Source organism: Taurulus bubalis (genome assembly GCF_910589615.1).
Source record: "Taurulus bubalis genome assembly, chromosome: 12".
In the NCBI taxonomy this organism is placed as follows: Eukaryota; Metazoa; Chordata; class Actinopteri; order Perciformes; family Cottidae; genus Taurulus; species Taurulus bubalis.
In genome coordinates this window covers 26,870,570-26,897,308 of record NC_136600.1, presented here as the reverse complement: position 1 = coordinate 26,897,308, position 26,739 = coordinate 26,870,570, and the positions used below count along the sequence as shown (strand labels likewise).

Genomic DNA, 26,739 nt, shown 5'->3' with positions numbered 1-26,739 from the left:
AGAGGCCTGCAGGGTTCAGGTCTCTGCAGGTCCTCTCCGTTCCACTCTGTTCATCGGCACTTGGATCGGTTCCCCGAGAACAACTCTGTTTACATCTCAGCAGAGCAGACGTCACCGGCTCACACAGGGAGCGCCAACCGGCAGGACCCGGACCTGCAGACCCCCAAAAGACCTGCAGACCCCCAAAAGACCTGCAGACCCCAAAAGACCTGCAGACCCCCAAAAGACCTGCAGACCCCAAAAGACCTGCAGACCCCAAAAGACCTGCAGACCCCCAAAAGACCTGCAGACCCCCAAAAGACCTGCAGACCCCCAAAAGACCTGGAGACCCCCTAAAGACCTGGTTCACTTTGTGTGCAGTCCGGATCCTAGAAGTCTGTGACCTCATGAATCCAGATCCAGCAGACGTTTGATTTCTCCCAAATAAACTGTTCTCACTATTTCAGAGAGAACCTCTATAAAACCTCTATAGACCATATGTAGACCATTTATAGAACCTATGTATACATCTATACAACCTTAACCTATGTAGACATCTATAGAACCTCTATATACATCTATAGAACCTCTATAGACCATCTATATAACCTCTATATACATCTATATAACCTCTATAGACCATCTATATAACCTCTATATACATCTATATAACCTCTACATAACCTATGTAGACCATCTATATAACCTCTATATATCTATATAACCTCTATATACATCCATAGAACCTCTACATAACCTATGTAGACCATCTATAGAATTTCTATATACATCTATAGAACCTCTATATAACCAATGTAGACCATCTATAGAACCTCTATATACATATATAGAACCTCTACATAACCTATGTAAACCATCTATAGAACCTCTATATACATCTATAGAACCTCTACATAACCTATGTAGACCATCTATAGAACCTCTACATAACCTATATAGACCATCTATATAACCTCTATATACATCTATAGAACCTCTACATAATCAATGTAGACCATCTATAGAACCTCTACCACTATTCTTCTGTACATCCGGGGAGAGGGATCCTCCTCTGTTGCTCTCCTGAAGGGTTCTTCCTGTTTTCCCTGTGGAAGGTTTTTACTATCTTTATTTGGGGAGTTGTTCCTGATCCGATGTGAGGTCCCGGGACAGGATGTTATGTTACAGATTGTAAAGCCCTCTGAGGATAATTTGTATTTGTGATGCTGGGCTATATAAAATAAACTGAATTGAATCTATAGAACCTCTATAGAACCTCTATAGACATCTATATAACCTCTATAAACCCTCCATCAATCCCTATATAATCTCTATATAACCATGTAGACCATATATATATATAACCTCTAGACCCTCTATCGACCCCTATAGACCATCTATATAACCTCTATGAACCACCTATAGACCCCCTATATACCATATATAGGCCATCTATAAATCCTCTATATAGACTCTCTATAGACCATATATAGAACCTCTATAGACCATCTATATATACCATATATATAACCTCTATAGACATATATAGACCATTTATATACCCTCTATATGCCCTATACAGACCCCTATATACATCTAAAGACCCCATAGACCCCTATATACCCTCTATATGAAGACCCTCTAAATACCCTATAGACCTCTATAGACCCATATATACACTATTAAGACCCTATAGACCTTCTATAGACCCTCTAAGGACCATATATACCCCATCTAGACCCTCTTTAGACCCTCTAAAGACCCTTTATAGACCCAATAGAAGCTCTAGACCCTCTAAAGACCCACATAGACCCTCTCCCTGTTCATAGCCGGTCTCTCCATGAGGTCTAGGTTTCCTGGAGGAGACTCAGTATCTTAACTCGCGCGCATTATGCTAATGACCTCCAGTCACTCTGCGCGCAGGAGTGGTCCAGAGGAGACCCGAGCGCGCGCACGAACCGTCCAGAGGAGACATAAGCGCGCGCCAGCAGCACTTTCCAGCTGCGCTCGTGACCATTAGGTTCCTCTCCGGGTCTCCTCAGTCTTTCCGGGTTCAGGTCTCCTCCGTCTCTCCGGGTCCAGGTCTCCTCCGTCTCTCCAGGTCTCCTCCGTCTCTCCGGGTCCAGGTCTCCTCCGTCTCTCCGGGTCCAGGTCTCCTCCGTCTCTCCGGGTCCAGGTCTCCTCTGTCTCTCCGGGTCCAGGTCTCCTCTGTCTCTCCGGGTCCAGGTCTCCTCCGTCTCTCCGGGTCCAGGTCTCCTCCGTCTCTCCGGGTCCAGGTCTCCTCCGTCTCTCCGGGTCTCCTCCGTCTCTCTCGTTCCCGTTTCTTCTTAAAGTTTTTTCTCCCCGCTGACGGCGGCTGCAGCTCCGGTACCGACCCGTCTCTCCGCTCACCCGGCCCCGGTGGTCCCGGTGGTCCCGGTGGTCCCGGTGGTCCTGGTGGTCCTGGTGGTCCCGTGATGGGTCCCATGGTCTGGGTCCCGGTTCTGCTGCCGCTCCTCTGCGCTGGACTCTCGCTGGGAGCCCCGGAGGTCCGAGGTAACGCGTTTATACTTCATGTTTTATTAAACTGCTCCAGCTGACCGTGTAGGGATCGATACCTGATCAGGTGATCACGTGATCAGGTGATCAGGTGATCAGGTATCGCACCATAAGAACAGGAAGCTGACTCCAGATCAGATTTCCTTCAGCTCAGATAGGCTTAATTATTTATTTATATATATATGTAATACATTTAAAAAATATATAATACAATATATTTTGTATTTATAGACTTTTTTATTTATTCATGAATATATTTTTTAAAGGTATACACATATTTTTTTAATTTATATATTTTTTGGGTTTGTATATATATTTATTTGTATATATATACTTTTTTATATGTATATATTTTTGTTTCTATATATATGTATATATGTGTGTATATATATATTATGTATATATATACGTGTATATACCATATATATATATATATATATATATATATATATATATATATATGTATGGTATATGTATGTATAGATGTATGTATGTTGATGAGATTAAACCAGAGAATGTAAGAAACATTCTCTGGTTTTATCTCATCAAAGTGGAAGGGAACATCAATAGAACGGAAATATAATAAATAACAATTATGTAAAAGGAGTCATACTGACACAGTGACACTAACAATACGAGTAAGGTCAATAAATAAAGTACATGTAGAAACTGTGTTTTATCATTATTATTATTATTATTATGAATAGTATTATTATGGATTCATTCATTTTAGTCTGAGGGTGGAAGGAAGCAGCCAGCTGCTACAAGTTGATGTGGTGCATTCAGGGCTGTGGTGCATTCCGGGCTGTGGTGCATTCAGGGGCTGTGGAAACTGTGAGAATATCCACAGCAGGACGGAGGACAGGAAGTGGCTGCTTATTGTTCTTCCTCTGTGGTGTTTCCGTTGGCTCCTGAGGCTCAAACTGATCCAATCAAGTTTACTTTGATTTGACCTTCAACTCTTCCCTTCAGAATAAAAGCCTGGACCTTATTTATCTGTTTTAATCCAGAGGGTGTTAACATCAACAGCTCTCTTCTCATTGGTCTCTCTCTCTCTCTCTCTCTCTCTCTCTCTCTCTCTCTCTCTCTCTCTGACTCCTCAGTGTTGTCTCTCTCTTTCTGACTTCTCATTGGTCTCCCTCTCTCTGACTCCTCAGTGGTCTCTCTCTCTCTCTCACTTTGACTCATCAGTGTTGTCTCTCTCTCTCTGACTCCTCAGTGGTCTCTCTCTCTCTCTGACTCCTCAGTGTTCTCTCTCTCTCTGACTCCTCAGTGGTCTCTCTCTCTCTCTTTGACTCCTCAGTGTTCTCTCTCTCTCTCTGACTCCTCAGTGGTCTCTCTCTTTCTGACTTCTCAGTGTTGTCTCTCTCTCTGACTCCTCAGTGTTGTCTCTCTCTCTGACTCCTCAGTGTTGTCTCTCTCTCTGACTCCTCAGTGTTGTCTTTCTCTCTCTCTCACTGACTCCTCAGTGTTGTCTTTCTCTCTCTGTCTGACTCTTCAGTGTTGTCTTTCTCTCTCTCTCACTGACTCAGTGTTCTCTCTCTGACTCCTCAGTGGTCTCTCTCTGACTCCTCAGTGTTTTATATCTCTGACTCCTCAGTGGTCTCTCTCTTTCTGACTTCTCAGTGTTTTTTCTCTTTCTGACTCCTCAGTGGTCTCTCCCTCTTTGACTTCTCAGTGTTGTCTCTCTCTGACTCCTCAGTGTTGTCTCTCTCTCTGACTCCTCAGTGTTGTCTCTCTCTGACTCCTCAGTGTTGTCTCTCTCTGACTCCTCAGTGTTGTCTCTCTCTGACTCCTCAGTGTTCTCTCTGACTCCTCAGTGTTCTCTCTCTGACTCCTCAGTGTTGTCTCTCTCTGACTCCTCAGTGTTGTCTCTCTCTGACTCCTCAGTGTTGTCTTTCTCTCTCTCTCTCTCTCTCTCTGACTCCTCAGTGGTCTCTCTCTGACTCCTCAGTGTTGTCTCTCTCTGACTCCTCAGTGTTGTCTTTCTCTCTCTCTCTCACTGACTCCTCAGTGTTGTCTCTCTCTGACTCCTCAGTGTTGTCTTTCTCTCTCTCTCTCTCTGACTCCTCAGTGTTGTCTCTCTCTGACTCCTCAGTGTTCTCTCTCTGACTCCTCAGTGTTGTCTCTCTCTGACTCCTCAGTGTTGTCTTTCTCTCTCTCTCTCACTGACTCCTCAGTGTTCTCTCTCTGACTCCTCAGTGTTGTCTCTCTCTGACTCCTCAGTGTTGTCTTTCTCTCTCTTTCTCTCTGACTCCTCAGTGTTGTCTCTCTCTGACTCCTCAGTGTTGTCTTTCTCTCTCTCTCTCACTGACTCCTCAGTGTTCTCTCTCTGACTCCTCAGTGTTGTCTCTCTGACTCCTCAGTGTTGTCTCTCTCTGACTCCTCAGTGGTGGACGTGCTGAGCCTCCATGACTCCAAGCAGAACGTGTTGGCGGTGGAGCAGCTGTCGGCCGGTCTGAGCGCGCTCAGTGACGTCTACCTGGCGTCCATCTTCCGGCTTCCGGCCAAGCTGGGCGGCGTGCTGTTGGGCGTCTACAGCAAGCCGGACAACAGGAAGTACCTGGAGGTGTCCGTCATGGGCAAGATCAACAAAGGTTCCACAGACCATAATAATCTGCACTCCAACAGTCGAGCCACAGACCGGAAACTTTGACTCGCTTGAGTTCCTCGTACAGTTTAGTATTTTGTGTAATAACACCTGTGTTATTATTTAGACTCATTTAAATATCACATGACTTCATTTATTAGTTAAAGGAACATTTCTGACTGGAAATCACTTTTTACCAACGTTCAAGTTCCTGAACTTCTCCTCTTCTCTACTTCCTCTTCTCCTCTTCTCCTCCCCCGCTTCCCCCCCCTCCCAGTGGTGGTCCGGTACCTCCGAGGCGATGGGAAGCTGCATACGGTGAACCTGCATAGCGCTCACCTGTCGGAGGGAAGGAGCACCTCCATCATCTTGAGGCTCGGAGGCCTTCGCCGTGACAACATGAACATGGAGCTCTACGTCAACTGCCGATTGGCCGACTCCAGCCAGGGCGTGCCGTCATTGGTCGCCCTGCCCGGAGAGGCGGAGCTGGTGGAGATCAGACACGGACAGAAGGCCTACGGACGCCTGCAGGTGAGAGACCTCTCTCTGATTGGTCTGTTGCTGGCCACATGATCGGTTCAGATCCCTGGGAGACATCTTGTTGTGTGTCCTTCAGGGTGCAGTGGAGTCCCTCAGACTGGCTCTAGGGGGCACCGTGGCTCAAGCTGGGGCTCTGCTGGACTGTCCCTTCCAAGGAGCCGCTTCAGACTACAACTCAGGTCCTTTACGTTTCACCCTTTAACCCTTTGACCCCCAGGCTGTTCCTACCTCCTCCCATTGTGGGAGCTCCCTTATCATTGTAGCCCCTCCCATTGTGGGAGCTCCCTTATCATGGTAGCCCCTCCCATTGTGGTAGCTCCCTTATTGTGGTAGCCCCTCCCCTCGTGGTAGCCCCTTCCATCGTGGTAGCCCCTTCCATCGTGGTAGCTCCCTTATCGTGGTTGCCTGATGTGGACTGAAGTGGACTGATGTGGACACTAACTGACGTCACATGTGTCTCTGGCATTTCAGTGAATGGAGACATGAACTCCATCCTGGGTGAGTTCACTGACTGAACTTCATGTTCAATACTAATCAATAATCTCTGATCAGCTGATCAGATTCATCTCACCTCTATTGATCCTGTTTCCTGTCAGGTGATCACACCAAGGCTCTGATTGGTCAGCTCATCATCTTCAACCAGATCCTGGGAGAGCTGAGACTGGACATCAGAGATCAGGTGAGGCAGACAGACAGACAGACAAACAGGACATCAGAGAACAGGTGAGACAGACAGACAGACAGACAGACAGACAGACAGGACATCAGAGAACAGGTGAGACAGACAGACAGACAGACAGACAGGCAGGCAGACAGACAGACAGACAGGCAGACAGACAGACAGACAGACAGACGGGACATCAGAAAACAGGTGAGACAGACAGACAGACGGGACATCAGAAAACAGGTGAGACAGACAGACAGACAGACAGATCTTATTGATCGTCTCCTCTCCAGGTGAAAGAGATGTCTCTGATCAGGAACACCATCCTGGAGTGCCAGGTTTGTGGTGAGTCAGCAGTTCTTCTTCTCTGTTCATGAGAGCTGTTGTGTATCTGAGGACCTGATTGAAGCATGTCTGTCTGTCTGTCTGTCTGTCTGTCTGCAGGTTTCCATGAGCCTCATTCCCGCTGCTCTCCTAACCCCTGCTACATGGGCGTGTCCTGTATGGAGAGTCTGCATTACCCAGGGTACACCTGTGGACCTTGTCCACCTGGAACCACCGGCAACGGGACGCACTGTCACGACATTGACGAGGTGACTACACAACAACACACAACACTATAACTACACACAACACTATATCTACAACAACACACAACACTATAACTACAACAACACACCACATACAACACTGTTGTGATGCCCACCCCTGTGTGTATCAGTGTGCGCTGCAGCCGTGTTACTCTCCTGAGTCCTGTGTGAACACTGTGGGGGGGTTCACCTGTCACCCCTGTCCTCCTGGTCTGTGGGGGGTCCCGCTGTCTGGAACCGGACTGGACTACGCCAAAACACACACACAGGTCAGACACACACACACACACACACACACACACACACATACACACACACAGCAACTGGAAATAAACTGGGACACAACTAGAATGTCAAGGAGGAGCAGAGCTCTCAACTGATCACCACCTGGTGGTGAGTTGGATCAGATGGTGGGGGAGCCGGCTAGAGAGACCTGGCAAGCCCAAACAAGTGGTGAGGGGGAACTGGGAACGTCTGGCAGAGGATCCTGTCCGGGAGGTCTTCAACTCCCACCTCCGGGAGAACTTCTCACACATCCTGATCGGTTGGGGACATGGAAGCCATTTGGGCCTAGTTGGCCCAGGGGTCTCCTGAAGCAGCTGACGGGTATCGGCAGGCCAGAAGGGCTGCAGCTGCGGTGGTCAAGGACGCTAGAACTCGGGCATGGGAGGAGTTCGGCGAGACCATAGAGAAGGACTTTCGGTTGGCCTCAAGGAGATTCCTGGCAAACCATCCGACGGCTCAGGAAGGGAAAGCAGGGCCTACCCCAGGCTGTTCTCAGCGGGGGAGGGGAACTGCTGACCCGGACTGGGGACATCGTCGGGCGGTGGAAAGAGCACTTTGAGGAACTCCTAAACCCCTATCCCATATCCCTGGCAGAGGCCACTAAGGTAGTCAAAAACCTGGCTCCTAGGCGCCAACGGGATGAGTTTCGCCATGGACTGGCAGACCGGGGTGGTGGCTCTCATCTTCAAAAAGGGTGACCGGAGAGTGTGCTGAACTATCAGTGTATCACACTGCTGAGCCTCCCAGGGAAAGCTTATGCCAGGGTGCTGGAAAGGAGGCTCGTCGAACCTCAGATTCAAGACGAGCAGTGAGGATTCCGTCCCGGCCATGGACCAGTGGATCAGTGAACCAGCTCTTTACCCTCGCAAGATTACTGGAGGCGTCCTGGGAGTTTGCCCAACCAGTCTACATGTGCTTCATGGACTTGGAGAAGGCTTTCAAACTGGTCCCTCTGGGGTTTTTGTTGGGGGTGCTGCAGGAGTATGGGGTGCCGGACCAGTTGCAGCGGGCCATCCGGTCTCTGTACTGCAGTAGGAGCTGTGTTCGTATCCTCGGTAGTAAGTCAGACACATTCCCCGTGGGTGTTGGCCTCCTTCAAGGCTGCCCTGTTCGAGACTTTCACGGACAGGATATCTAGGCGCAGCTGGGGGGCAGAGAGCGTCAGGTTCGGGGGCCATGGTGCTCTGCCTGAAACCGGTGGATTGCTCCCTCCAGATGGGGACAGAGTGCCTACAACAAGCGAAGGAGTTCAAGTATCTCTGGGTCTTGTTCAAGAGGGTAAGATGGACAGGCGGATCGGTGCGGCTGCAGCATTAACATTTCGCCTTACGGCTCAGCTCTCAGTTTACTGGTCGGTCTACGTTCCAACCCTCACCTATGGTCATGAACTCTGGGTTGTGACCCAAAGAACGAGGTCTCGGATACAAGGATCGAAATGAGTTTCCTCTGTAGGGCTCAGCCTTAGAGATAGGGTAAGGAGATGAGTTTCCTCTGTAGGACTCAGCCTTAGAGAGATAGAGTAAGGAGATGAGTTTCCTCTGTAGGGCTCAGCCTTAGAGAGCTCGGACATCAGGAGGGAGCTTGGAGTCGAGCCGCTGCTCCTTCGTGTCGAAAGGAGTCAGCTGAGGTGGTTCGGGTCAGTCAGGATGCCTCCTGGACGCCTCCCATTAGAGGCACGTCCAACTGGTAGGAGCCCCTGGGGAAGACCAAGGACACGCTGGAGGGATTATATCTCCCGGCTGGTTGAGAGGGAAGTCTGGGTCAGCCTGATGGATCTGCTGCCAACTAGAATGTTTATGTTTACAACTTATGAAGTTATTTTCTCTGCAAGACACCTGGGTCCATTTTAATAACACCTCTGTCTCTCTCCCTGCCTGTCTGTCAGGACTGTGTGGACATTGATGAGTGTTTAGATCTCCCCGACGCCTGTGTATCAAACTCTGTGTGTATCAACACCGTGGTGAGTTCAGGTTCACTGCACAGCAACTGATCTGCAGTCAGCCCCTCAGGTCCTAACACCGGAGACACGTCCTCCCTGTCTTCTTTCCTCTCTTTCTTCTCCGTCCTCTTTTTCCTCTTCGTCCTCTCTGTCCTCTCTTTCCCCTCCTAGGGTTCATATAAGTGCGGAGGCTGTAAACCCGGTTTCCTGGGTAACCAGACGTCGGGCTGCTCCCCCAGGAAGTCGTGCGATGCGTTGACCTTTAACCCCTGTGACACCAATGCCCACTGCACCATGGAGAGGAGCGGGGAGGTCGCCTGCAGGGTGAGACCGACTGTCACTCATCATCATGAACCGGATCGGTTATGGACTATGTACTTAGAGTGTGTGTGTGTGTGTGTGTGTGTGTGTGTGTGTCAGTGTAACGTGGGCTGGGCTGGTAATGGTAACACATGTGGACCGGATACAGACATCGACGGCTATCCCGACCGCTCTCTGCCCTGCATGGACAACAACAAGCATTGCAAACAGGTGAGAGACCCTCACCCTCATCATACTCACCTTCATCATAGTGGCCGTCTGATGAGGACCGGAGTGTCTGATGTCTGTCTCTGTCCACCAGGACAACTGTGTCTTCACACCGAACTCTGGCCAGGAGGACGCCGACAACGACGGGATCGGAGACCAGTGTGACGAGGACGCCGACGGAGACGGCATCAAAAACGTGGAGGTCAGACAGTGTGTGTGTCTCTACAGTGACCATGTGACCATGGAACCATGAGACCATGTGACCATGAGATCATGGGACCATGGGACCATGAGATCATCGGACCATGTGACCATGTGACCATGAGATCATGTGACCATGAGATCATGGGACCATGTGACCATGTGACCATGGGACCATGGGACCATGAGATCATGTGACCATGGGACCATGGGACCATGTGACCATGTGACCATGAGATCATGGGACCATGTGACCATGGGACCATGGGACCATGGGACCATGAGACCATGGGACCATGTGTTCATGGGACCATGAGACAATGTGACCATGTGACCCACAGGATAACTGCCGGCTGGTACCGAACAAAGACCAGCAGAACTCGGACAGCGACTCGTTCGGAGACGCTTGTGATAACTGTCCCAGCGTCCCCAACGCAGACCAGAAAGACACCGACAGCAACGGACAGGGAGACACCTGCGACCAGGACATCGACGGGGACGGTGAGACACCCGTCTGGAAACCTGTTCAGATCATGTTCAGGGACCTTCATAGGAACTATGTGGGGTTAGGTTAATAAATAATATCCGAGTCATCTACATGTGTTCAGGTATTCCCAACGTTCTGGATAACTGTCCAAAGGTACCGAACCCAATGCAGACGGACAGAGACAGAGACGGAGTGGGAGACGCCTGTGACAGCTGTCCTGAGCTTAGTAACCCCATGCAGGTACAGAAGATATCTATTTATAACAGTCTCTGGTCTCCTACTAGTTGGGCGTGCCCGGAAAACCTCCAATGGGAGGCTGAGGAGGAAACTCATCTCCTTACCCTATCTGTAAGGCTAAGTCCTACAGAGGAAACTCATTTCCTTACTCCCCCTCTAAGGCTGAGTCCTACAGAGGAAACTCATCTCCTTACTCTATATCTAAGGCTGAGTCCTACAGAGGAAACTCATCTCCTTACTCTATATCTAAGGCTAAGTCCTACAGAGGAAACTCATCTCCTTACTCCCCCTCTAAGGCTGAGTCCTACAGAGGAAACTCATCTCCTTACTCTATATCTAAGAACGGCACCCCCCACAAAAAAACCAGGGGACCAGTTTGAAAGCCTTCTCCTAGTCCACAAAGCACATGTAGACTGGTTGGGCAAACTCCCAGGACCCCTCCAGTAGTCCTGCGTGGGTAAAGAGCTGGTCCCCTGGTCCACTGGTCCCCTGGTCCCCTGGTCCACTGGTCCACTGGTCCTCTGGTCCACTGGTCCACTGGTCCCCTGGTCCCCTGGTCCACTGGTCCCCTGGTCCCCTGGTCCACTGGTCCACTGGTCCCCTGGTCCCCTGGTCCACTGGTCCACTGGTCCCCTGGTCCACTGGTCCCCTGGTCCACTGGTCCACTGGTCCACTGGTCCCCTGGTCCCCTGGTCCACTGGTCCACTGGTCCCCTGGTCCACTGGTCCACTGGTCTACGACCGGGACGGGAATCCGCATTGTCCAATAAAAGGTTCACTGTCTGTCAACCGGTCAGAGGTCACGGTGTGTTTTCTGAACACGGCTCTCTTTCTCAGACGGATATCGACAACGACCTGGTGGGAGACGTTTGCGACACCAACCACGACACGTATGTCTGACACACACACACACACACACACACACACACACACACACACACACACATACTGCATCATTTCAAAACCACAAATACATATAAAGACTGTACTCGTGTTAATATATTCCTTCTGGTGTTATAATGTTGTCCTGCAGGGACGGAGATGGTCTCCAGGACAGCAGAGACAACTGTCCCGACATCCCCAACAGCTCCCAGCTGGACTCTGATAACGACGGCCTCGGAGACGACTGCGACCACGACGATGACAACGACGGCGTCCTGGACGACTACGACAACTGCCGACTCATCGTCAACCCCAACCAGAAAGACTCCGACAGTAACAACCTGAATATACAACCAGAAAGACTCTGACTAACAACCTGAATATACAACCAGAAAGACTCTGACTAACAACCTGAATATACAACCAGAAAGACTCTGACTAACAACCTGAATATACAACCAGAAAGACTCTGACTAACAACCTGACAACAAATCTGTCTGTGTCTGTCTTCACCTGTCTCTTTCTTTCTCCCTACACCTGTCTGTCCCTCTCTCCACATGTCGCTCCACCTATGTCTCTCTCACCACCTGTCTCTCTCTCTCTCCACCTGTCTCTCTCTCACCACTTGTCTGTCTCTCGCTCTCTCCACCTGTCTCTCTCTCTCCACCTGTCTGTCTCTCTCTCTGTCCACCTGTCCCTCTCTCTCACCACCTGTCTCTCTGTCTGTCTCCACCTGTCTCTCTCACCACCTGTCTCTCTCTCACAACCTGTCTCTCTCTCCACCTGTCTCTCTCTCCTCCTGTCTGTCTCTCTCTCCACCTGTCTCTCTCTCTCCACCTGTCTCTCTCTCCTACTGCCTGTCTCTCTCTCTCCACCTGTCTCTCTCTCCTCCTGCCTGTCTCTCTCTCTCCACCTGTCTCTCTCTCACCACCTGTCTCTATCTCCACCTGTCTGTCTCTCTCCACTTGTCTCTCTCTCCTCCTGTCTGTCTCTCTCTCTCCACCTATCTCTCTCTCACCACCTGTCTCTCTCTCCTCCTGCCTGTCTCTCTCTCTCTCCACCTGTCTCTCTCTCCTCCTGTCTGTCTCTCTCTCCACTTGTCTCTCTCTCTCCTCCTGTCTGTCTCTCTCTCTCCACCTATCTCTCTCTCACCACCTGTCTCTCTCTCCTCCTGCCTGTCTCTCTCTCTCCACCTGTCTCTCTCTCCTCCTGTCTGTCTCTCTCTCTCCACCTATCTCTCTCTCACCACCTGTCTCTCTCTCCTCCTGCCTGTCTCTCTCTCTCCACCTGTCTCTCTCTCCTCCTGTCTGTCTCTCTCTCCACCTGTCTCTCTCTCTCCACCTGTCTCTCTCTCCTCCTGCCTGTCTCTCTCTCTCCACCTGTCTCTCTCTCCTTCTGCCTGTCTCTCTCTCTCCACCTGTCTCTCTCTCACCACCTGTCTCTCTCTCCACCTGTCTGTCTCTCTCCACTTGTCTCTCTCTCCTCCTGTCTGTCTCTCTCTCTCCACCTATCTCTCTCTCACCACCTGTCTCTCTCTCCTCCTGCCTGTCTCTCTCTCTCCACCTGTCTCTCTCTCCCCACCTGTCTGTCTCTCTCCACCTGTCTGTCTCTCTCCAGTGAACGGGGTTGGGGACGTGTGTGAGAATGACTTCGACAACGACTCGGTGATGGATTTGGTCGACGTCTGTCCGGAGAGCGCCGAGGTCACGCTGACCGACTTCAGAGCCTATCAGACGGTGATCCTGGACCCGGAGGGCGACGCCCAGATCGACCCCACCTGGGTGGTTCTCAACCAGGTGACCCTCCGATCCTCGCCGGTCCAACAGGAACCCCGAGCAGCAGACCCGTCCGCTAACGATCCGTCCCGTTTGGTCCTCAGGGCATGGAGATCGTCCAGACGATGAACAGCGACCCCGGTCTGGCCGTGGGTACGTTCCTCTGATCCTCTGTGGGACCGGGGTCCAGGGTAGACCGGATTCATCCACCCTGACCTCCCTGTGTGTCTGCAGGCTACACGGCGTTTAACGGCGTCGACTTCGAGGGAACGTTCCACGTCAACACAGTGACGGACGACGACTACGCCGGCTTCGTGTTCGGCTACCAGGACTCGTCCAGCTTCTACGTGGTGATGTGGAAGCAGACGGAGCAGACCTACTGGCAGTCGGTTCCCTTCAGGGCCACGGCTGAGCCGGGCCTGCAGCTCAAGGTCTGTGGGGTCTACTGGGTTCTACTGGGTTCTACTGGTCTATTGTGTTCTACCTGTCTACTGTTCTACTTTGTTCTATTGTTCTACCGTGTTTTCACCGAACAGCATCCCGCCATTCGCGTATTTATGTATACAATATCAGACAACAGGCCGAGGTAAAAAATGCACGGCCCGCCACTGACATTTAGTACATGTAGTACACTGAACAGTACATGTAGTACACTAGTTTGTTGGTGTTTGGGCTCACAGCTCTCTGCTGCCACCAGGTGGTGGTAGTCAGCACCTCATGTAGTAACGAGTCCTGCTCTTCTACTGTCTTCTGTGTTCTAGTCTACTTGCACAGGCAGTACCAGGTCGTGGTTCTAACGGTCCCCGTGTAGTACCGGGTCGTGGTTCTAACGGTCCTCGTGTAGTACCGGGTCGTGGTTCTAACGGTCCCTGTGTAGTACCGGGTCGCGGTTCTAACGGTCCCTGTGTAGTACCGGGTCGCGGTTCTAACGGCCCTGTGTCGCCCTGCAGGCGGTGAAGTCTCGGACCGGCCCGGGAGAGTTCCTGAGGAACGCCCTGTGGCACACCGGAGACACAACTGGAGAGGTGAAGCTGCTCTGGAAGGATCCACGCAACGTGGGCTGGAAGGACAAGACCTCGTACCGCTGGCACCTCAGCCACCGGCCGCAGGTGGGCTACATCAGGTGAGACCAGAACCAGACACAAGGCTGGGTGAGACCAGAACCTGACATGAGGCTGGACTAGACCAGAACCAGAACCTGACCCGTCCCTTTGCAGGGTGAGGCTCTTTGAGGGCCCCGACATGGTGGCGGACTCCGGCGTCGTCGTGGATACCAGCATGCGAGGTGGGCGGCTGGGCGTGTTCTGCTTCTCTCAGGAGAACATCATCTGGTCCAACCTGCGGTACCGCTGCAACGGTACGACCTCGACCTCTGACCTCCGACCTCTGTGATGATGAGCGTGATGCAGAACTATACGGTTTTAACGGGGCTGGGCTTAAGACCACTTTATTGATTATGAATCTCTTTTCAGACACGGTGCCAGAAGACTTCCAGATTTACCGTAAACAATTCCTGTTACACATCCAGCTGTGAGACATACACACAACTCTATGAACACACACACACACACACACCTATAAACACACACACACACACAACCCTATGAACACGCATACACACACACACACACACACCCCTATGAACACACACACACCTATAAACACACACACACACAACCCTATGAACACACATACACACATACCCCTATGAATACACACACACACACACACACACACACAAACACCTATAAACACACACACATACACACACACCTCTATGAACACCCACAGACACACACAAACACCTATAAACACACACACACACCCATATGAACACACACACACCTATGAACACACACACACACACCCCTATGAACACACACACACCTATGAACACACACACACACACACACACACACATACCCCTATGAATACACACACACACACACACACACACACACACACACACACACACACACACACACACACACACACACACACCTATAAACACACACACATACACACACCCCCCTATGAACACACACACACACACACACACCCCTATGAACACACACACACACACTCGTCGGTTCGTCTCGGCGTTCAAAGACACAAACGTCTGAAGAGGATCATCGTTCCTTTAATTGATCTTTGTTTGTCTTTTGGTTCAGTTTCACAAACAAACAAACAAACAAACACACAAACAAACAAAGGCCCTGCTGAGAACAATAAGCAGTCTGTCATCCGATGGAGTTCAGATCTCAGCGAGGCAATGACATCATCGTCATCTTCCTCCCTCAAAGGGAAGAGGAGGACCAGGACTCACAATGTCTCTTCAAAATAAAAGCTTTTAGATAACACAAAGACCAGCAGGTTTTTATTGTCAAAACATGACAGAATAATGTGTTATTAGCAGCCAGTAAAACAACCTGGTGCTGCGGAAGAAACAAACAGGACTTTTATTGTGAAAGGTACACGGACAGGAAATGTGTTTAGATGTCACATTGATGTGTCCCAAGAGGACACGTGAGGACACGTGAGGACACATGAGAGGGGACATGAGGACACATGAGAAGGACACATAAGAGGACACAGGAGAGGACACATGAGAGGACACAGGAGAGGACACATGAGAGGACACAGGAGAGGACACAGGAGAGGACACATGAGAGGACACAGGAGAGGACACATGAGAGGACACATGAGAGGACACATGAGAGGACACAGGAGAGGACACATGAGAGGACACAGGAGAGGACACATGAGAGGACACAGGAGAGGACACAGGAGAGGACACATGAGAGGACACAGGAGAGGACACATGAGAGGACACAGGAGAGGACACATGAGAGGACACAGGAGAGGACACATGAGAGGGGACATGAAGATGAAAACAGAGAAATACTCTTTTTACACATTTATGTATTTTTTAAATGTACAAATGTTTGTTGAAATAAAAGTCTGTGAACATTTCCTAAAACGATGCTTGTTGTCTTTCATCATTTTGAATCTCTCGGCCCGTCAGTGACATGCAAACATGCTAACACATATTGTTCACATGTTAGCTTAGCATGTTAGCATGCCAAAATTAGCTAATGTTCACTGTGTCAGCATGCTAAGATGAGCTAACTTCACCATGTTATCTTAACATCTTAGCATGCTAAGATGAGCTAATTTCACCATGTTACCTTAGCATGGTAGCATGCTAACATTAGCTGATACTTTAGTTCTGAAGGATAGTTTGTTCATAAACTTAAGTGTCGGAACACATGTTGTCAATAAAGTTTATAAAGTTAACAAAATAAAGTTATTACAGTTCATCACCGTCCATCCCATAATAGTCTTCTTCGACCTCTGATGGTCTTTGATGGTTTTATTTATTTTTTATGGATAAAATGGCCGACTCCATAAAATGTCAAAAATAATATTAATATTTTCTTCTATATTATAATAATATTTCTTCTTTTTTCTAATAAAAGGAAACGTTGCGTTCAGGTTCTTTGCGCTTCAGAATCAGAAACAGTTTATTGCCAGGAATGTTTACACAAACAAGGATTTTTTTCTAGGCGGAAGGTGCATACATTAGACATGAGACGTTAGACGAGACAAACAACAATCAACGCCTTGTCCTTGGCTGCAGCCTGGCCTTGTCCTTGGCAGTGGCTGCAGCGTACCAGACGGTGATGGAGGAGCAGAGGATGGACTCAACGATGGCAGTGTAGAACTGCACCATCATTTTCTTTGGCAGGTTGAATTTCCTCAGCTGCCTCAGGAAGAACATCCTCTGCTGTTCCTTCATAGTGACTCCCACCTGTAGGCAGACTCGTCCCCACCAGAGATGAGTCCGATGAGGGTGGTGTCATCCGTGAACTTCAGGAGCTTGAGGGACTGGTGACTGGAGGTGCAGCTGTTGGTGTACAGGGAGAAGAGCAGCGGGAAAGAACGCAGCCTTGGGGGGAACCGGTGCCGATGGTCCGAGAGCCTGAGACGTGTTTCCCCAGCTTCACGTGCTGCTTCCTGTCAGTCAGGAAGTCTGTGATCCACCTGCAGGTGGAGTCGGGCACCTGCAGCTGGGAGAGCTTGTCCTGCAGCAGAGACGGGATGATGGTGTTGAAGGCAGAGCTGAAGTCCACGAACAGGATCCTGGCGTAGGTTCCTGGAGTCCAGATGCTGGAGGATGTGGTGGAGGGCCATGTTGACAGCATCGTCTACAGACCTGTTGGCCCTGTAGGCGAACTGCAGAGGGTCCAGGAGTGGGTCAGTCAGGGTTTTGAGGTGGGACAGGACCAGGAGTGGGTCAGTCAGGGTTTTGAGGTGGGACAGGACCAGGAGTGGGTCAGTCAGGGTTTTGAGGTGGGACAGGACCAGGAGTGGGTCAGTCAGGGTTTTGAGGTGGGACAGGACCAGGCGTTCAAAGGACTTCATGACCACAGAGGTCAGGGCGACGGGCCTGTAGTCATTGAGTCCTGTGATCCTGGGTTTCTTGGGGACGGGGTGATGGTGGAGGCCTTGAAGCAGGCTGGAACGTGACATGTCTCCAGGGAGGTGTTGAAGATCTCAGTGAACACTGGAGACAGCTGATCAGCACAGTGCTTCAGGGCGGAGGGAGACAGAGTCCGGCCCACTGCTTTGCGGGGGTTCTGTTTTTTAAACAGCGTTGACTCACCGCTTCGCTGAAGCTTCTCTCTGGCGTCTGTGGAGGGTCTCGGGCCTGGTTTAGTCCTGGTTCAGACCTGGTTTAGTCCTGGTTCAGACCTAGTTTAGTCCTGACCCCTCTCTCTGAGCCTAACAAAGGGGTGGAGGGGCCCCTCTTCTCTCTTAAAGGGCCAGCGTAACCTGCGGAGCCCCAAACGGCCTCAACTTCCCTTAGAACCGGACGTTTTAACGCATTAATGATGTTTTTGAAGTGGCGTCAGCGTGTCAGTGCTTCCGCCTGTTGGAGCTCTGGTGGAACTGCAGCTGATCGGTAATGCAGAATTATTCATATTTAAAATGTAAAGCAGTTTTTACTTTTTAAGCATTTTAACTTCATTTAAATTAAAAGTTTAGATGAAATTAACTATAACATGATTATTTTAAAAATAAAATATATCTGTCAAACTTAAAGAAAAATACTTTGAGAACATTCAAAATGTTGCTTGGGTAGAAAAAGTAAAAGTACTTTTGTCCTTTGTCCCATTTGTATTTATATACTTTATTATTTCTGATGAATCAACATTGAACTATTTATTCTAAAACAAAGACACGGTTTTATAAACTGACCTTTAATGTCAACAGAAACTAAAGTTATCAGATATAAATATAAATTGTTTCACTGAGATGCAGTCAAAGTATCTCAACATATATTTCATAACTGTGGAACTGATCTTTGAAGTTTTAGTAAATTAATGTGAAATATTTATGAAAAACAAAAGAAGTTAAAACTGAAGTGAACTTTGTTAAACGTCCGGATTTAAATAAAGTTTTTACTTCCTGGAGGTCTGAAATAAAAATGCACTGCAGCGTGTGTGTGTGCGTGCGTGCGTGTGCGTGCGTGCGTGCGTGCGTGCGTGTGTGTGTGTGTGTGCGTGCGTGTGTGCATGCGTGTGTGTGTGTGTGTGTGTGTGTATGACAGTTGTCGTGCAGCAGGTGCTGGTTGCTGGTTGGTGATTTATTTAGAAACGACTGACGCTCCCGGTCAGCTGTAAACGCACCGCGGGGAAAAGACAAGAACCCAGAGTGGGACAGACCAGAGTCCTCGGTGGTCCTGGACAGAGTCCTGGAGAGTCCTACAGACTCCTACAGAGTCCTGGAGAGTCCTGTAGAGTCCTGGATAGTCCTGGATAGTCCTACAGAGTCCTGGATAGTCCTGGAGAGTCCTGTAGAGTCCTGGATAGTCCTGGATAGTCCTACAGAGTCCTGTATAGTCCTACAGAGTCCTGGAGAGTCCTACAGAGTCCTGGAGAGTCCTACAGACTCCTACAGAGTCCTGGAGAGTCCTGGAGAGTCCTACAGACTCCTACAGAGTCCTGGAGAGTCCTGTAGAGTCCTGGATAGTCCTGGATAGTCCTACAGAGTCCTGGAGAGTCCTGGATAGTCCTACAGAGTCCTGTAGAGTCCTGGAGAGTCCTGGATAGTCCTGGAGAGTCCTACAGAGTCCTGTATAGTCCTACAGAGTCCTGGAGAGTCCTACAGAGTCCTGGAGAGTCCTACAGACTCCTACAGAGTCCTGGAGAGTCCTGGAGAGTCCTGGAGAGTCCTGGAGAGTCCTACAGACTCCTACAGAGTCCTGGAGAGTCCTGTAGAGTCCTGGATAGTCCTGGATAGTCCTACAGAGTCCTGGAGAGTCCTGGATAGTCCTACAGAGTCCTGTAGAGTCCTGTAGAGTCCTGGATAGTCCTGGAGAGTCCTACAGAGTCCTGTATAGTCCTACAGAGTCCTGGAGAGTCCTACAGAGTCCTGGAGAGTCCTGTAGAGTCCTGGAGAGTCGTACAGAGTCCTGTATAGTCCTACAGAGTCCTGGAGAGTCATACAGAGTCCTGGAGAGTCCTGGAGAGTCGTACAGAGTCCTGTATAGTCCTACAGAGTCCTACAGAGTCCTACAGAGTCCTGGAGAGTCATACAGAGTCCTGGAGAGTCATACAGAGTCCTGTATAGTCCTACAGAGTCATACAGAGTCCTGGAGAGTCATACAGAGTCCTGGAGAGTCCTGGAGAGTCATTGAGAGTCCTGTATAGTCCTACAGAGTCCTACAGAGTTCTGCAGGTTTTCAAGTCCAGATGATCCCCTGAGGACAGACTGGAAGGACTCTGATCCTGAATCAGCTGAAGGTGAGAGACGAATGTCAATAATGTATCAATAATGTATCAATAATGTATCAATTATGTGTTAATAATGTTCAATAATATGTTTACAGCATATTAATAACATATTAATAACTTGTTAATAACATATTAATAACGTGTTAATAACATACTAATAACTTGTTAATAATGTCTTAGTAACATTAACAGCATGTTAATAACGTATTAGTAACATTAAGAACATGTTAATAATGTATTAGTAACATAAGTATCTTGTTAATAACATACTAATAATTTCTTCATAACGTATTAGTAAAATTAGTATCTTGTTAATAACGTATTAGTAACATTAATAACTTGTTATTATTGAATCCTGAAATCTGTAAACAAGTTAACATGAATGAAGTCTTTTTAATCAGGAGTCTTCTGACAGACACACGTGTCCAGGTGCATTGTGGGAGATGTAGGCTCCAGTCTCAGATCTTTAATCTGTTTCTCATGAATCAAAGATCTTCTATGAGTTCTGGTTTCTACGTCAGCGGATCGATTTAGATAATTTGTTGTAAACAATAATATTGTTTTTCATGTCCTGATCTGTCAGGCCTCTGTTGACACACAAAATAATATTATCGTTGTTGTTATTGATTGTTATGCGAGGACAGAGCTGGTTGGTCTGCAGCGTGAAGTCAAGTATTATTATTATTAAAATGTGTGTGTGTGTGTGTGTGGCAACTGGGGTCTAAATTTAGACACACACACACACACACACACACACACAAACACACACAAACACACACACAGCCCCTCCCCCCGGTCACAGAGGACTAACGGTCAGCTGACTGCAGGAACATCGTTCCTTCATTTAAAGGAACAGTTCCACATGTTCTCCTCTCTGTGTCTCTCAGAGTCCAGGTGAGTCCCTGCTGATGGAGCCTCGGGCCTCCGCGTTACCATGGAAACATTGCATCCACCTGACTCTGCTGCTGGTCCAGCTGAGTTCACCTGAAGGTAAGGCATCACCTGGCTGAGGCCCTTCAAAATAAAAGCCTTTGATTGCAAACAGACTGCACTAAAGAAGATCTTTTCAAAGTGAATCTCTTTGTGACGTTTTAATGATGGTTTAACTCACTGGATCCTACATTTCCCACAATGCACCTGTGCAGTGTTTTTCATCAGAGCGTCGTGATCCTTCAATCGTCCGGTTGTGAGGAACAGCCAGTTTAAAGAGGGTTTTTTTTTCATATAAAATATATAAAAACTTCTGTTGGATGAGTCTTTGCATCTTCTTTCAAACACGATTTAGAATTAAATAAAATTTGTATTAATAAAATATACAATTTAGAATTAAATAAAATTGTATTTGTATACAAATTATCCTCAGAAGGCTTTTCAATCTGTCCCGTGACCTCACTATGACATCACTATGACATCACTATGACCTCACTATGACATCACTATGACATCACTATGACCTCACTATGACATCACTATGACCATACTATGACCTCACTATGACATTACTATGACATCACTTCAACATCACTATGACCTCACTATGACAACACTATGACCATACTATGACCTCACTATGACATTACTATGACATCACTTCAACATCACTATGACCTCACTATGACATCACTATGACCACACTATGACAACACTATGACATCACTATGACCTCACTACGACATCGTCATTATCACTATGACCTCACTATGACATCATCAGGGGGATGATATTTAAATGTTTCCTCTCTTCAGTCGGAGCTTCCTGTCGGATACTGAGGTGTAACTCTGACTTTGTGGCTGCGACGTTGGACCTGGGAGGAGGAGGAGGTGGAGGAGCTGAAGGAGGAGGAGCAGCAGCAGGTGGAGGAGGAGCTTTCAGCAGGGAGGCGGTGAGCGGCGGTTACTGCGGCGCCCTGCGCTCCTACGCCACGTGCACCCGGCGCATGGCGCGGCCGTGCCGCGGCGACCTGGCGTACCACTCCGCGGTGCAGGGCATCGAGGACCTGCTGATCCAGCACCGCTGCCCGCGGGCCGGGCCCGCCGCCCAGCCGCGCCCACCACCGCCGCAGGGCACGCTGTCGGCGGACGCCTGCCTCTACGAGCGGAACCTCTTTGCCCGCGAGGGCCGGGCGCCGGAGTACCTGCACTGCGGCGTGTTCGGGGACCCGCACGTCCGGACCTTCAGCGACGGCTTCCAGACGTGTGCCGTGCAGGGGGCGTGGCCTCTCATAGACAACGAGTACCTGTACGTGCAGGCCACCAGCGCGCCGGCCCGAGGGGGGACGCACGCCACCGCGCTCACCAAGGTGAGTCTCGCGGGACGTTCCCGATGTACCGCGGTCGCCAAAAGAAACCGAGTCGCCTGCGACTTTGGGAATGTCCCGCGACATCGGGAACAACAGCGACATCGGGAACAAGAGCGACATCGGGAACAAGAGCGACATCGGGAACAACAGTGACATCGGGAACGTCGCTCTTGTTCCCGATGTCGCTGTTGTTCCCGATGTCGCTCTTGTTCCCGATGTCACTGTTGTTCCCGATGTCGCTCTTGTTCCCGATGTCGCTCTTGTTCCCGATGTCGCTCTTGTTCCCGATGTCGCTCTTGTTCCCGATGTCGCTCTTGTTCCCGATGTCGCTCTTGTTCCCGATGTCGCTCTTGTTCCCGATGTCACTGTTGTTCCCGATGTCGCGGGCTCTGATCCAAAAGAAACCGTGGAACCGAGTCGCCCACTACTACGGAACTGCGAATACTGGAACTACGTTCCCAAAGTCGCGGGCGCAACTCCAAAAGATACCGTGAAACCAAGTCGTGTCCCGTTTGTTTCTCCCCAGATCACCATCATCTTTAAGAACTGGCGCCAGTGCATCGACCAGCAGCTGTACCAGGCGGAGCTCGACGACGTGCCCGCCGCGTTCGCCGACGGCTCGGTGTCGAGCGTCGAGCGGCGGGGTCACCGCAGCCTGACGGTCCGGACCCAGAGCCCCGGCCGACACGCGGAAATCTGGGCGGCGCACATCGGCACGCTGCTGGTGGTCCGGCAGAGCGGGCGCTCGCTCGGCCTGTCGGTGCGCTCGCCGCGCGGCGTGGTGGAGGCCTTCGGGCCCGAGCAGGACTTGCAGCTGTGCGTGTGGGGATGCCCCGCCTCCCAGACGCTCAACACGTTCCGCCCGCCGCCGCCGGACTCCTCCTACTCCGCCGCCGGTGCGCGGGCCCACTGCGCCGCGCTGCTTCCCGCCAGAGACGTCTACTTCCAGGCCTGCGTGTTCGACCTGATCGCCAGCGGAGACCTGAACTCCAGCGCGGCGGCCGTCAGCGCGCTGCAGGACGCCACGAACATGATCTCTGACGCAACCAGAGTCCACCTGCCGCCGGCCGCCGCCGCCGGGCCACACCGAGCACCACGGGGCTCGATGCTGCTGTTGCTGCTCGGCATGCTGGGAACTCTGACCGCAGAGCTGTCTAACATGTGATGAACTGCTCCGCATGGCGGTCACGTGACTCCACCCAACATGGCCGGACAGAGACTTTAACCCCGCCCCCTTTCCTGGGCTGGACCTGATCTAGTCAGAGAACTTCCTCATGGAAACATGTAAACTGAAAATAAAACAGAAACTTCTGAATGTTTAAGAGTTTGAACCTGATCTGTTTTTGTTTTCCGCCATGATGTTATTGATCTGGAGCCTTCAGGGCCCTCAGTGCTGGAGGACTTCACATGTTCCTGGTCCTCTGTGGAGATCGGTGTGTCAGCAGGTAAAGTAGTCGCCTGATGGAACACGTTCAGGCTGAACTGTTGCACAAGAATCAAATCTTCCACAGTGAAATGACCAGTCATTAGTCACCTCCTTCCCAGGAACTACACTGAGCCGGGAACTACAGGTGAGTTAGTTAGGTCCAAGCACAGAACCCTGTGGAACTCCATGATGGACGGCAGTGGTTATCGAGGCTTTATCGTTTACAAATACAAACTGAGATCGATCTGATAAATACGACTTAAACCAGCATAGTGCTGTACCTTTAATACCAATCGACTGGTCTAGTCTCAGTAATAAGATGTCATGGTCAATGGTGTCAAACGCTGCACTAAGGTCTAACAAGACTAGTACAGAGACAAGTCCTTTATCAGCACTAAGGTCTAACAAGACCAGTACAGAGACAAGTCCTTTATCAGCACTAAGGTCTAACAAGACCAGTACAGAGACAAGTCCTTTATCAGCACTAAGGTCTAACAAGACCAGAACAGAGACAAGTCCTTTATCAGCACTAAGGTCTAACAAGACCAGAACAGAGACAAGTCCTTTATCAGCACTAAGGTCTAACAAGACCAGAAGAGAGACAAGTCCTTTATCAGCACTAAGGTCTAACAAGACCAGAACAGAGACATGCTTTCTAAATCCTGACTGAAACTCCTCAAATAAACTATTGTTATGTAAAAAGTCACACAACTGGTTTGCGACTACCTTCTCCAATATCTTAGAGAGGAAGGGAAGGTTAGAGATAGGTCTGTAGTTAGCCAACACCTCTGGATCCAGAGTGGGCTTCTTAAGGAGAGGTTTCATTACAGCTACTTTAAAAGACTGTGGTACATGACTAGTTAGTAAAGACCCATTGATAATATCTAGTAGAGAGGCACTAACTAAAGGTAAAACTTCCTTAAACAGATTAGTCTGAACAGGGTCCAGGAGACAGGTAGACGATTTAGAAGTAGAAACCATTGAAGACAGTTGGTCGAGGTTGATGGTAAAAAATCTATCCAGACACACAGCAGGGCCCACAGCCTCCTCCATGTCATCCCACCTGAGGATGGACCGGCAGTAGTCGAGGGCAGGAGATCACCGATCCTGTCTCTAATAGCCAGAATCTTACCATTGAAGAAGTTCATGAAGTCATTACTACTGAGCTCTATAGGAATACACGGATCCACCGAGCTATGACTCTCAGCCAGCCTGGCCACAGTGCTAAAGAGAAACCTAGGGTTGCTCTTGTTTTTCTCTATTAGTGATGAGTAATAGGCTCCTCTGGCATTACGGAGGGCCTTCTTATATGTTCTCAGACTATCCCGCCAAACATTATAACATCATATTATACATTATATAGAGAGCTGACATTGTTCTGCAATGTTAGATGTAACACATGGTATGCATCTCATATCCAAGTGTCTTTAAAAGGTGAATTTAAGAAATGATGTAAAATCGAGAAAAAGGCCAAAGACCCTGAAGGGTCAACACACGAGTCACACTGAACCAGGAGGGGAAATATCAGTCAAACAAAATCAAGAAACACATATTTATTATTCATTTAAAAAGACAGAAAGACGCTGGAAAAATGAAATAAGTTAAATTATATTTTTATGTTGCATGAATGAATGTTGGCCTCCGGTCGTGTGTTACGTGTTCCTACACGAAGGTGTGTGTGTGTGTGTGTGTGTGTGTGTGTGTGTGTGTGTGTGTGTGTGTGTGTGTTCTTCCTGCAGAATTAAGGACATTCCTTCTGTCTGATGAAACGTTTCCTGCGTCAACAGTAAACTAAAGAACATGAAGGGTTAATTATTCTGAGGTGATGTTTATTTCTCATGAGTCAAAGTTCAGCAGAAATCTGAATAATGACGATGAAGAAGATGATTATGACATTGTCTCAGTTTGTCATCTTCATCATGTCCGGCTTTTAATAATTACGTCTTTTTATCTTTTTGTATTCACTTGTGAGCAATGCTGCTGTAATCCTGTAATTTCCCCACTGCGGGACTAATAAAGGACTATCTTATTTTATCTTATCTTATTTTATCTTATCTTATCTTATTTTATCATCCATCCATTATCAGCCGCTTCTCCGGGGTCGGGTCGCGGTGGCAGCAGGTTCAGCAGGCCGACCCAGACTTCCCTCTCACCCGCAACACTTTCCAGCTCATTCTGGGATCCCGAGGCGTTCCAAGGCCAGCCGGGAGATATAATCCCTCCAGCGTGTCCTCGGTCTTCCCCGGGGTCTCCTTATCTTATCTTATCTTATCTTATTTTATCTTATTTTTGTTGCATTAGAACTAAACATGATGCTTCAGCTGGACGTGTAATAATAATCATAATGATCATTATTATTATTAATCATTCATAATCACAGGATTATTAACAAAACAAAAACATGTGTTATTGTTTATCGTTTGGATGAAATCAAACTTTGTGGCTGTGAAACTAGTTTTTTGTTTCAAAGTTCGTCTTCCAGCTCCTTCAGATGATGATGATGATGATGATGAATGCACACTCCTTCCTGAAGTTTCCTCAGAACTCTTCTGCAAGAACATAAATACAGCTTCTGTGGCATGAAGGCTTCACACCAGACCTCAGAGTCGAGACCTCAGAGTCCAGACCTCCAGAGTCCAGACCTCCAGAGTCCAGACCTCCAGAGTCTAGACTGAATTCCAGACCATCAGACCAGGACCAGCTGCTTCAGCCCTCCAGTTAGAGATCACCAGTGAGTTTTTAGCGCCCTCTTCCTCGACTGCAGGAGGTTCGACAATTCTAAAGTTGTATTTTTTTCCGACAGATTTCAATAATTTAAGATTGTAATCTTTCTGCCGTGAACACAAAGCTTGTTTACTTTGTTCCTGGAACGGAGGAGAACGTCTTCAAACCTTCACTCAAAGTAAATCTGTTGACCTGAAGACAAAACCCTGTCCTCTTCCTGCTGCAGTGCATTGTGGGTACCTGCTCTTCCTGTGTC

The 26,739-nt window shown here is 49.1% G+C and overlaps 2 protein-coding genes across 2 annotated transcripts; both read left to right on the top strand.

Moving 5' to 3' along the window:
• Nucleotides 1-2,402: 2,402 nt before the first annotated feature.
• On the top strand, nt 2,403-16,214 carry thbs3a (thrombospondin 3a). The gene is made up of 23 exons (XM_079227449.1): nt 2,403-2,514; nt 4,908-5,114; nt 5,385-5,638; nt 5,724-5,826; nt 6,119-6,145; nt 6,244-6,326; nt 6,605-6,656; nt 6,756-6,904; nt 7,033-7,170; nt 9,072-9,146; nt 9,297-9,449; nt 9,546-9,656; nt 9,748-9,855; nt 10,196-10,355; nt 10,463-10,581; nt 11,415-11,467; nt 11,611-11,792; nt 13,077-13,255; nt 13,339-13,387; nt 13,469-13,665; nt 14,185-14,357; nt 14,452-14,591; nt 14,707-16,214. The coding sequence occupies exons 1-23, from the start codon at nt 2,436-2,438 to the stop codon at nt 14,766-14,768; spliced, it is 2,853 nt and encodes a 950-aa protein (XP_079083575.1). The 5' UTR covers nt 2,403-2,435; the 3' UTR covers nt 14,769-16,214.
• On the top strand, nt 15,742-23,498 carry hjv (hemojuvelin BMP co-receptor; the record flags this gene model as incomplete). Its single annotated transcript, XM_079227401.1, has 6 exons — nt 15,742-15,760; nt 18,916-19,254; nt 19,351-19,514; nt 20,922-21,024; nt 21,780-22,333; nt 22,860-23,498. 6 exons carry the CDS (start codon nt 15,742-15,744, stop codon nt 23,496-23,498), a joined length of 1,818 nt encoding a protein of 605 aa, XP_079083527.1.
• Between the last annotated feature and the right edge of the window lie 3,241 nt (nt 23,499-26,739).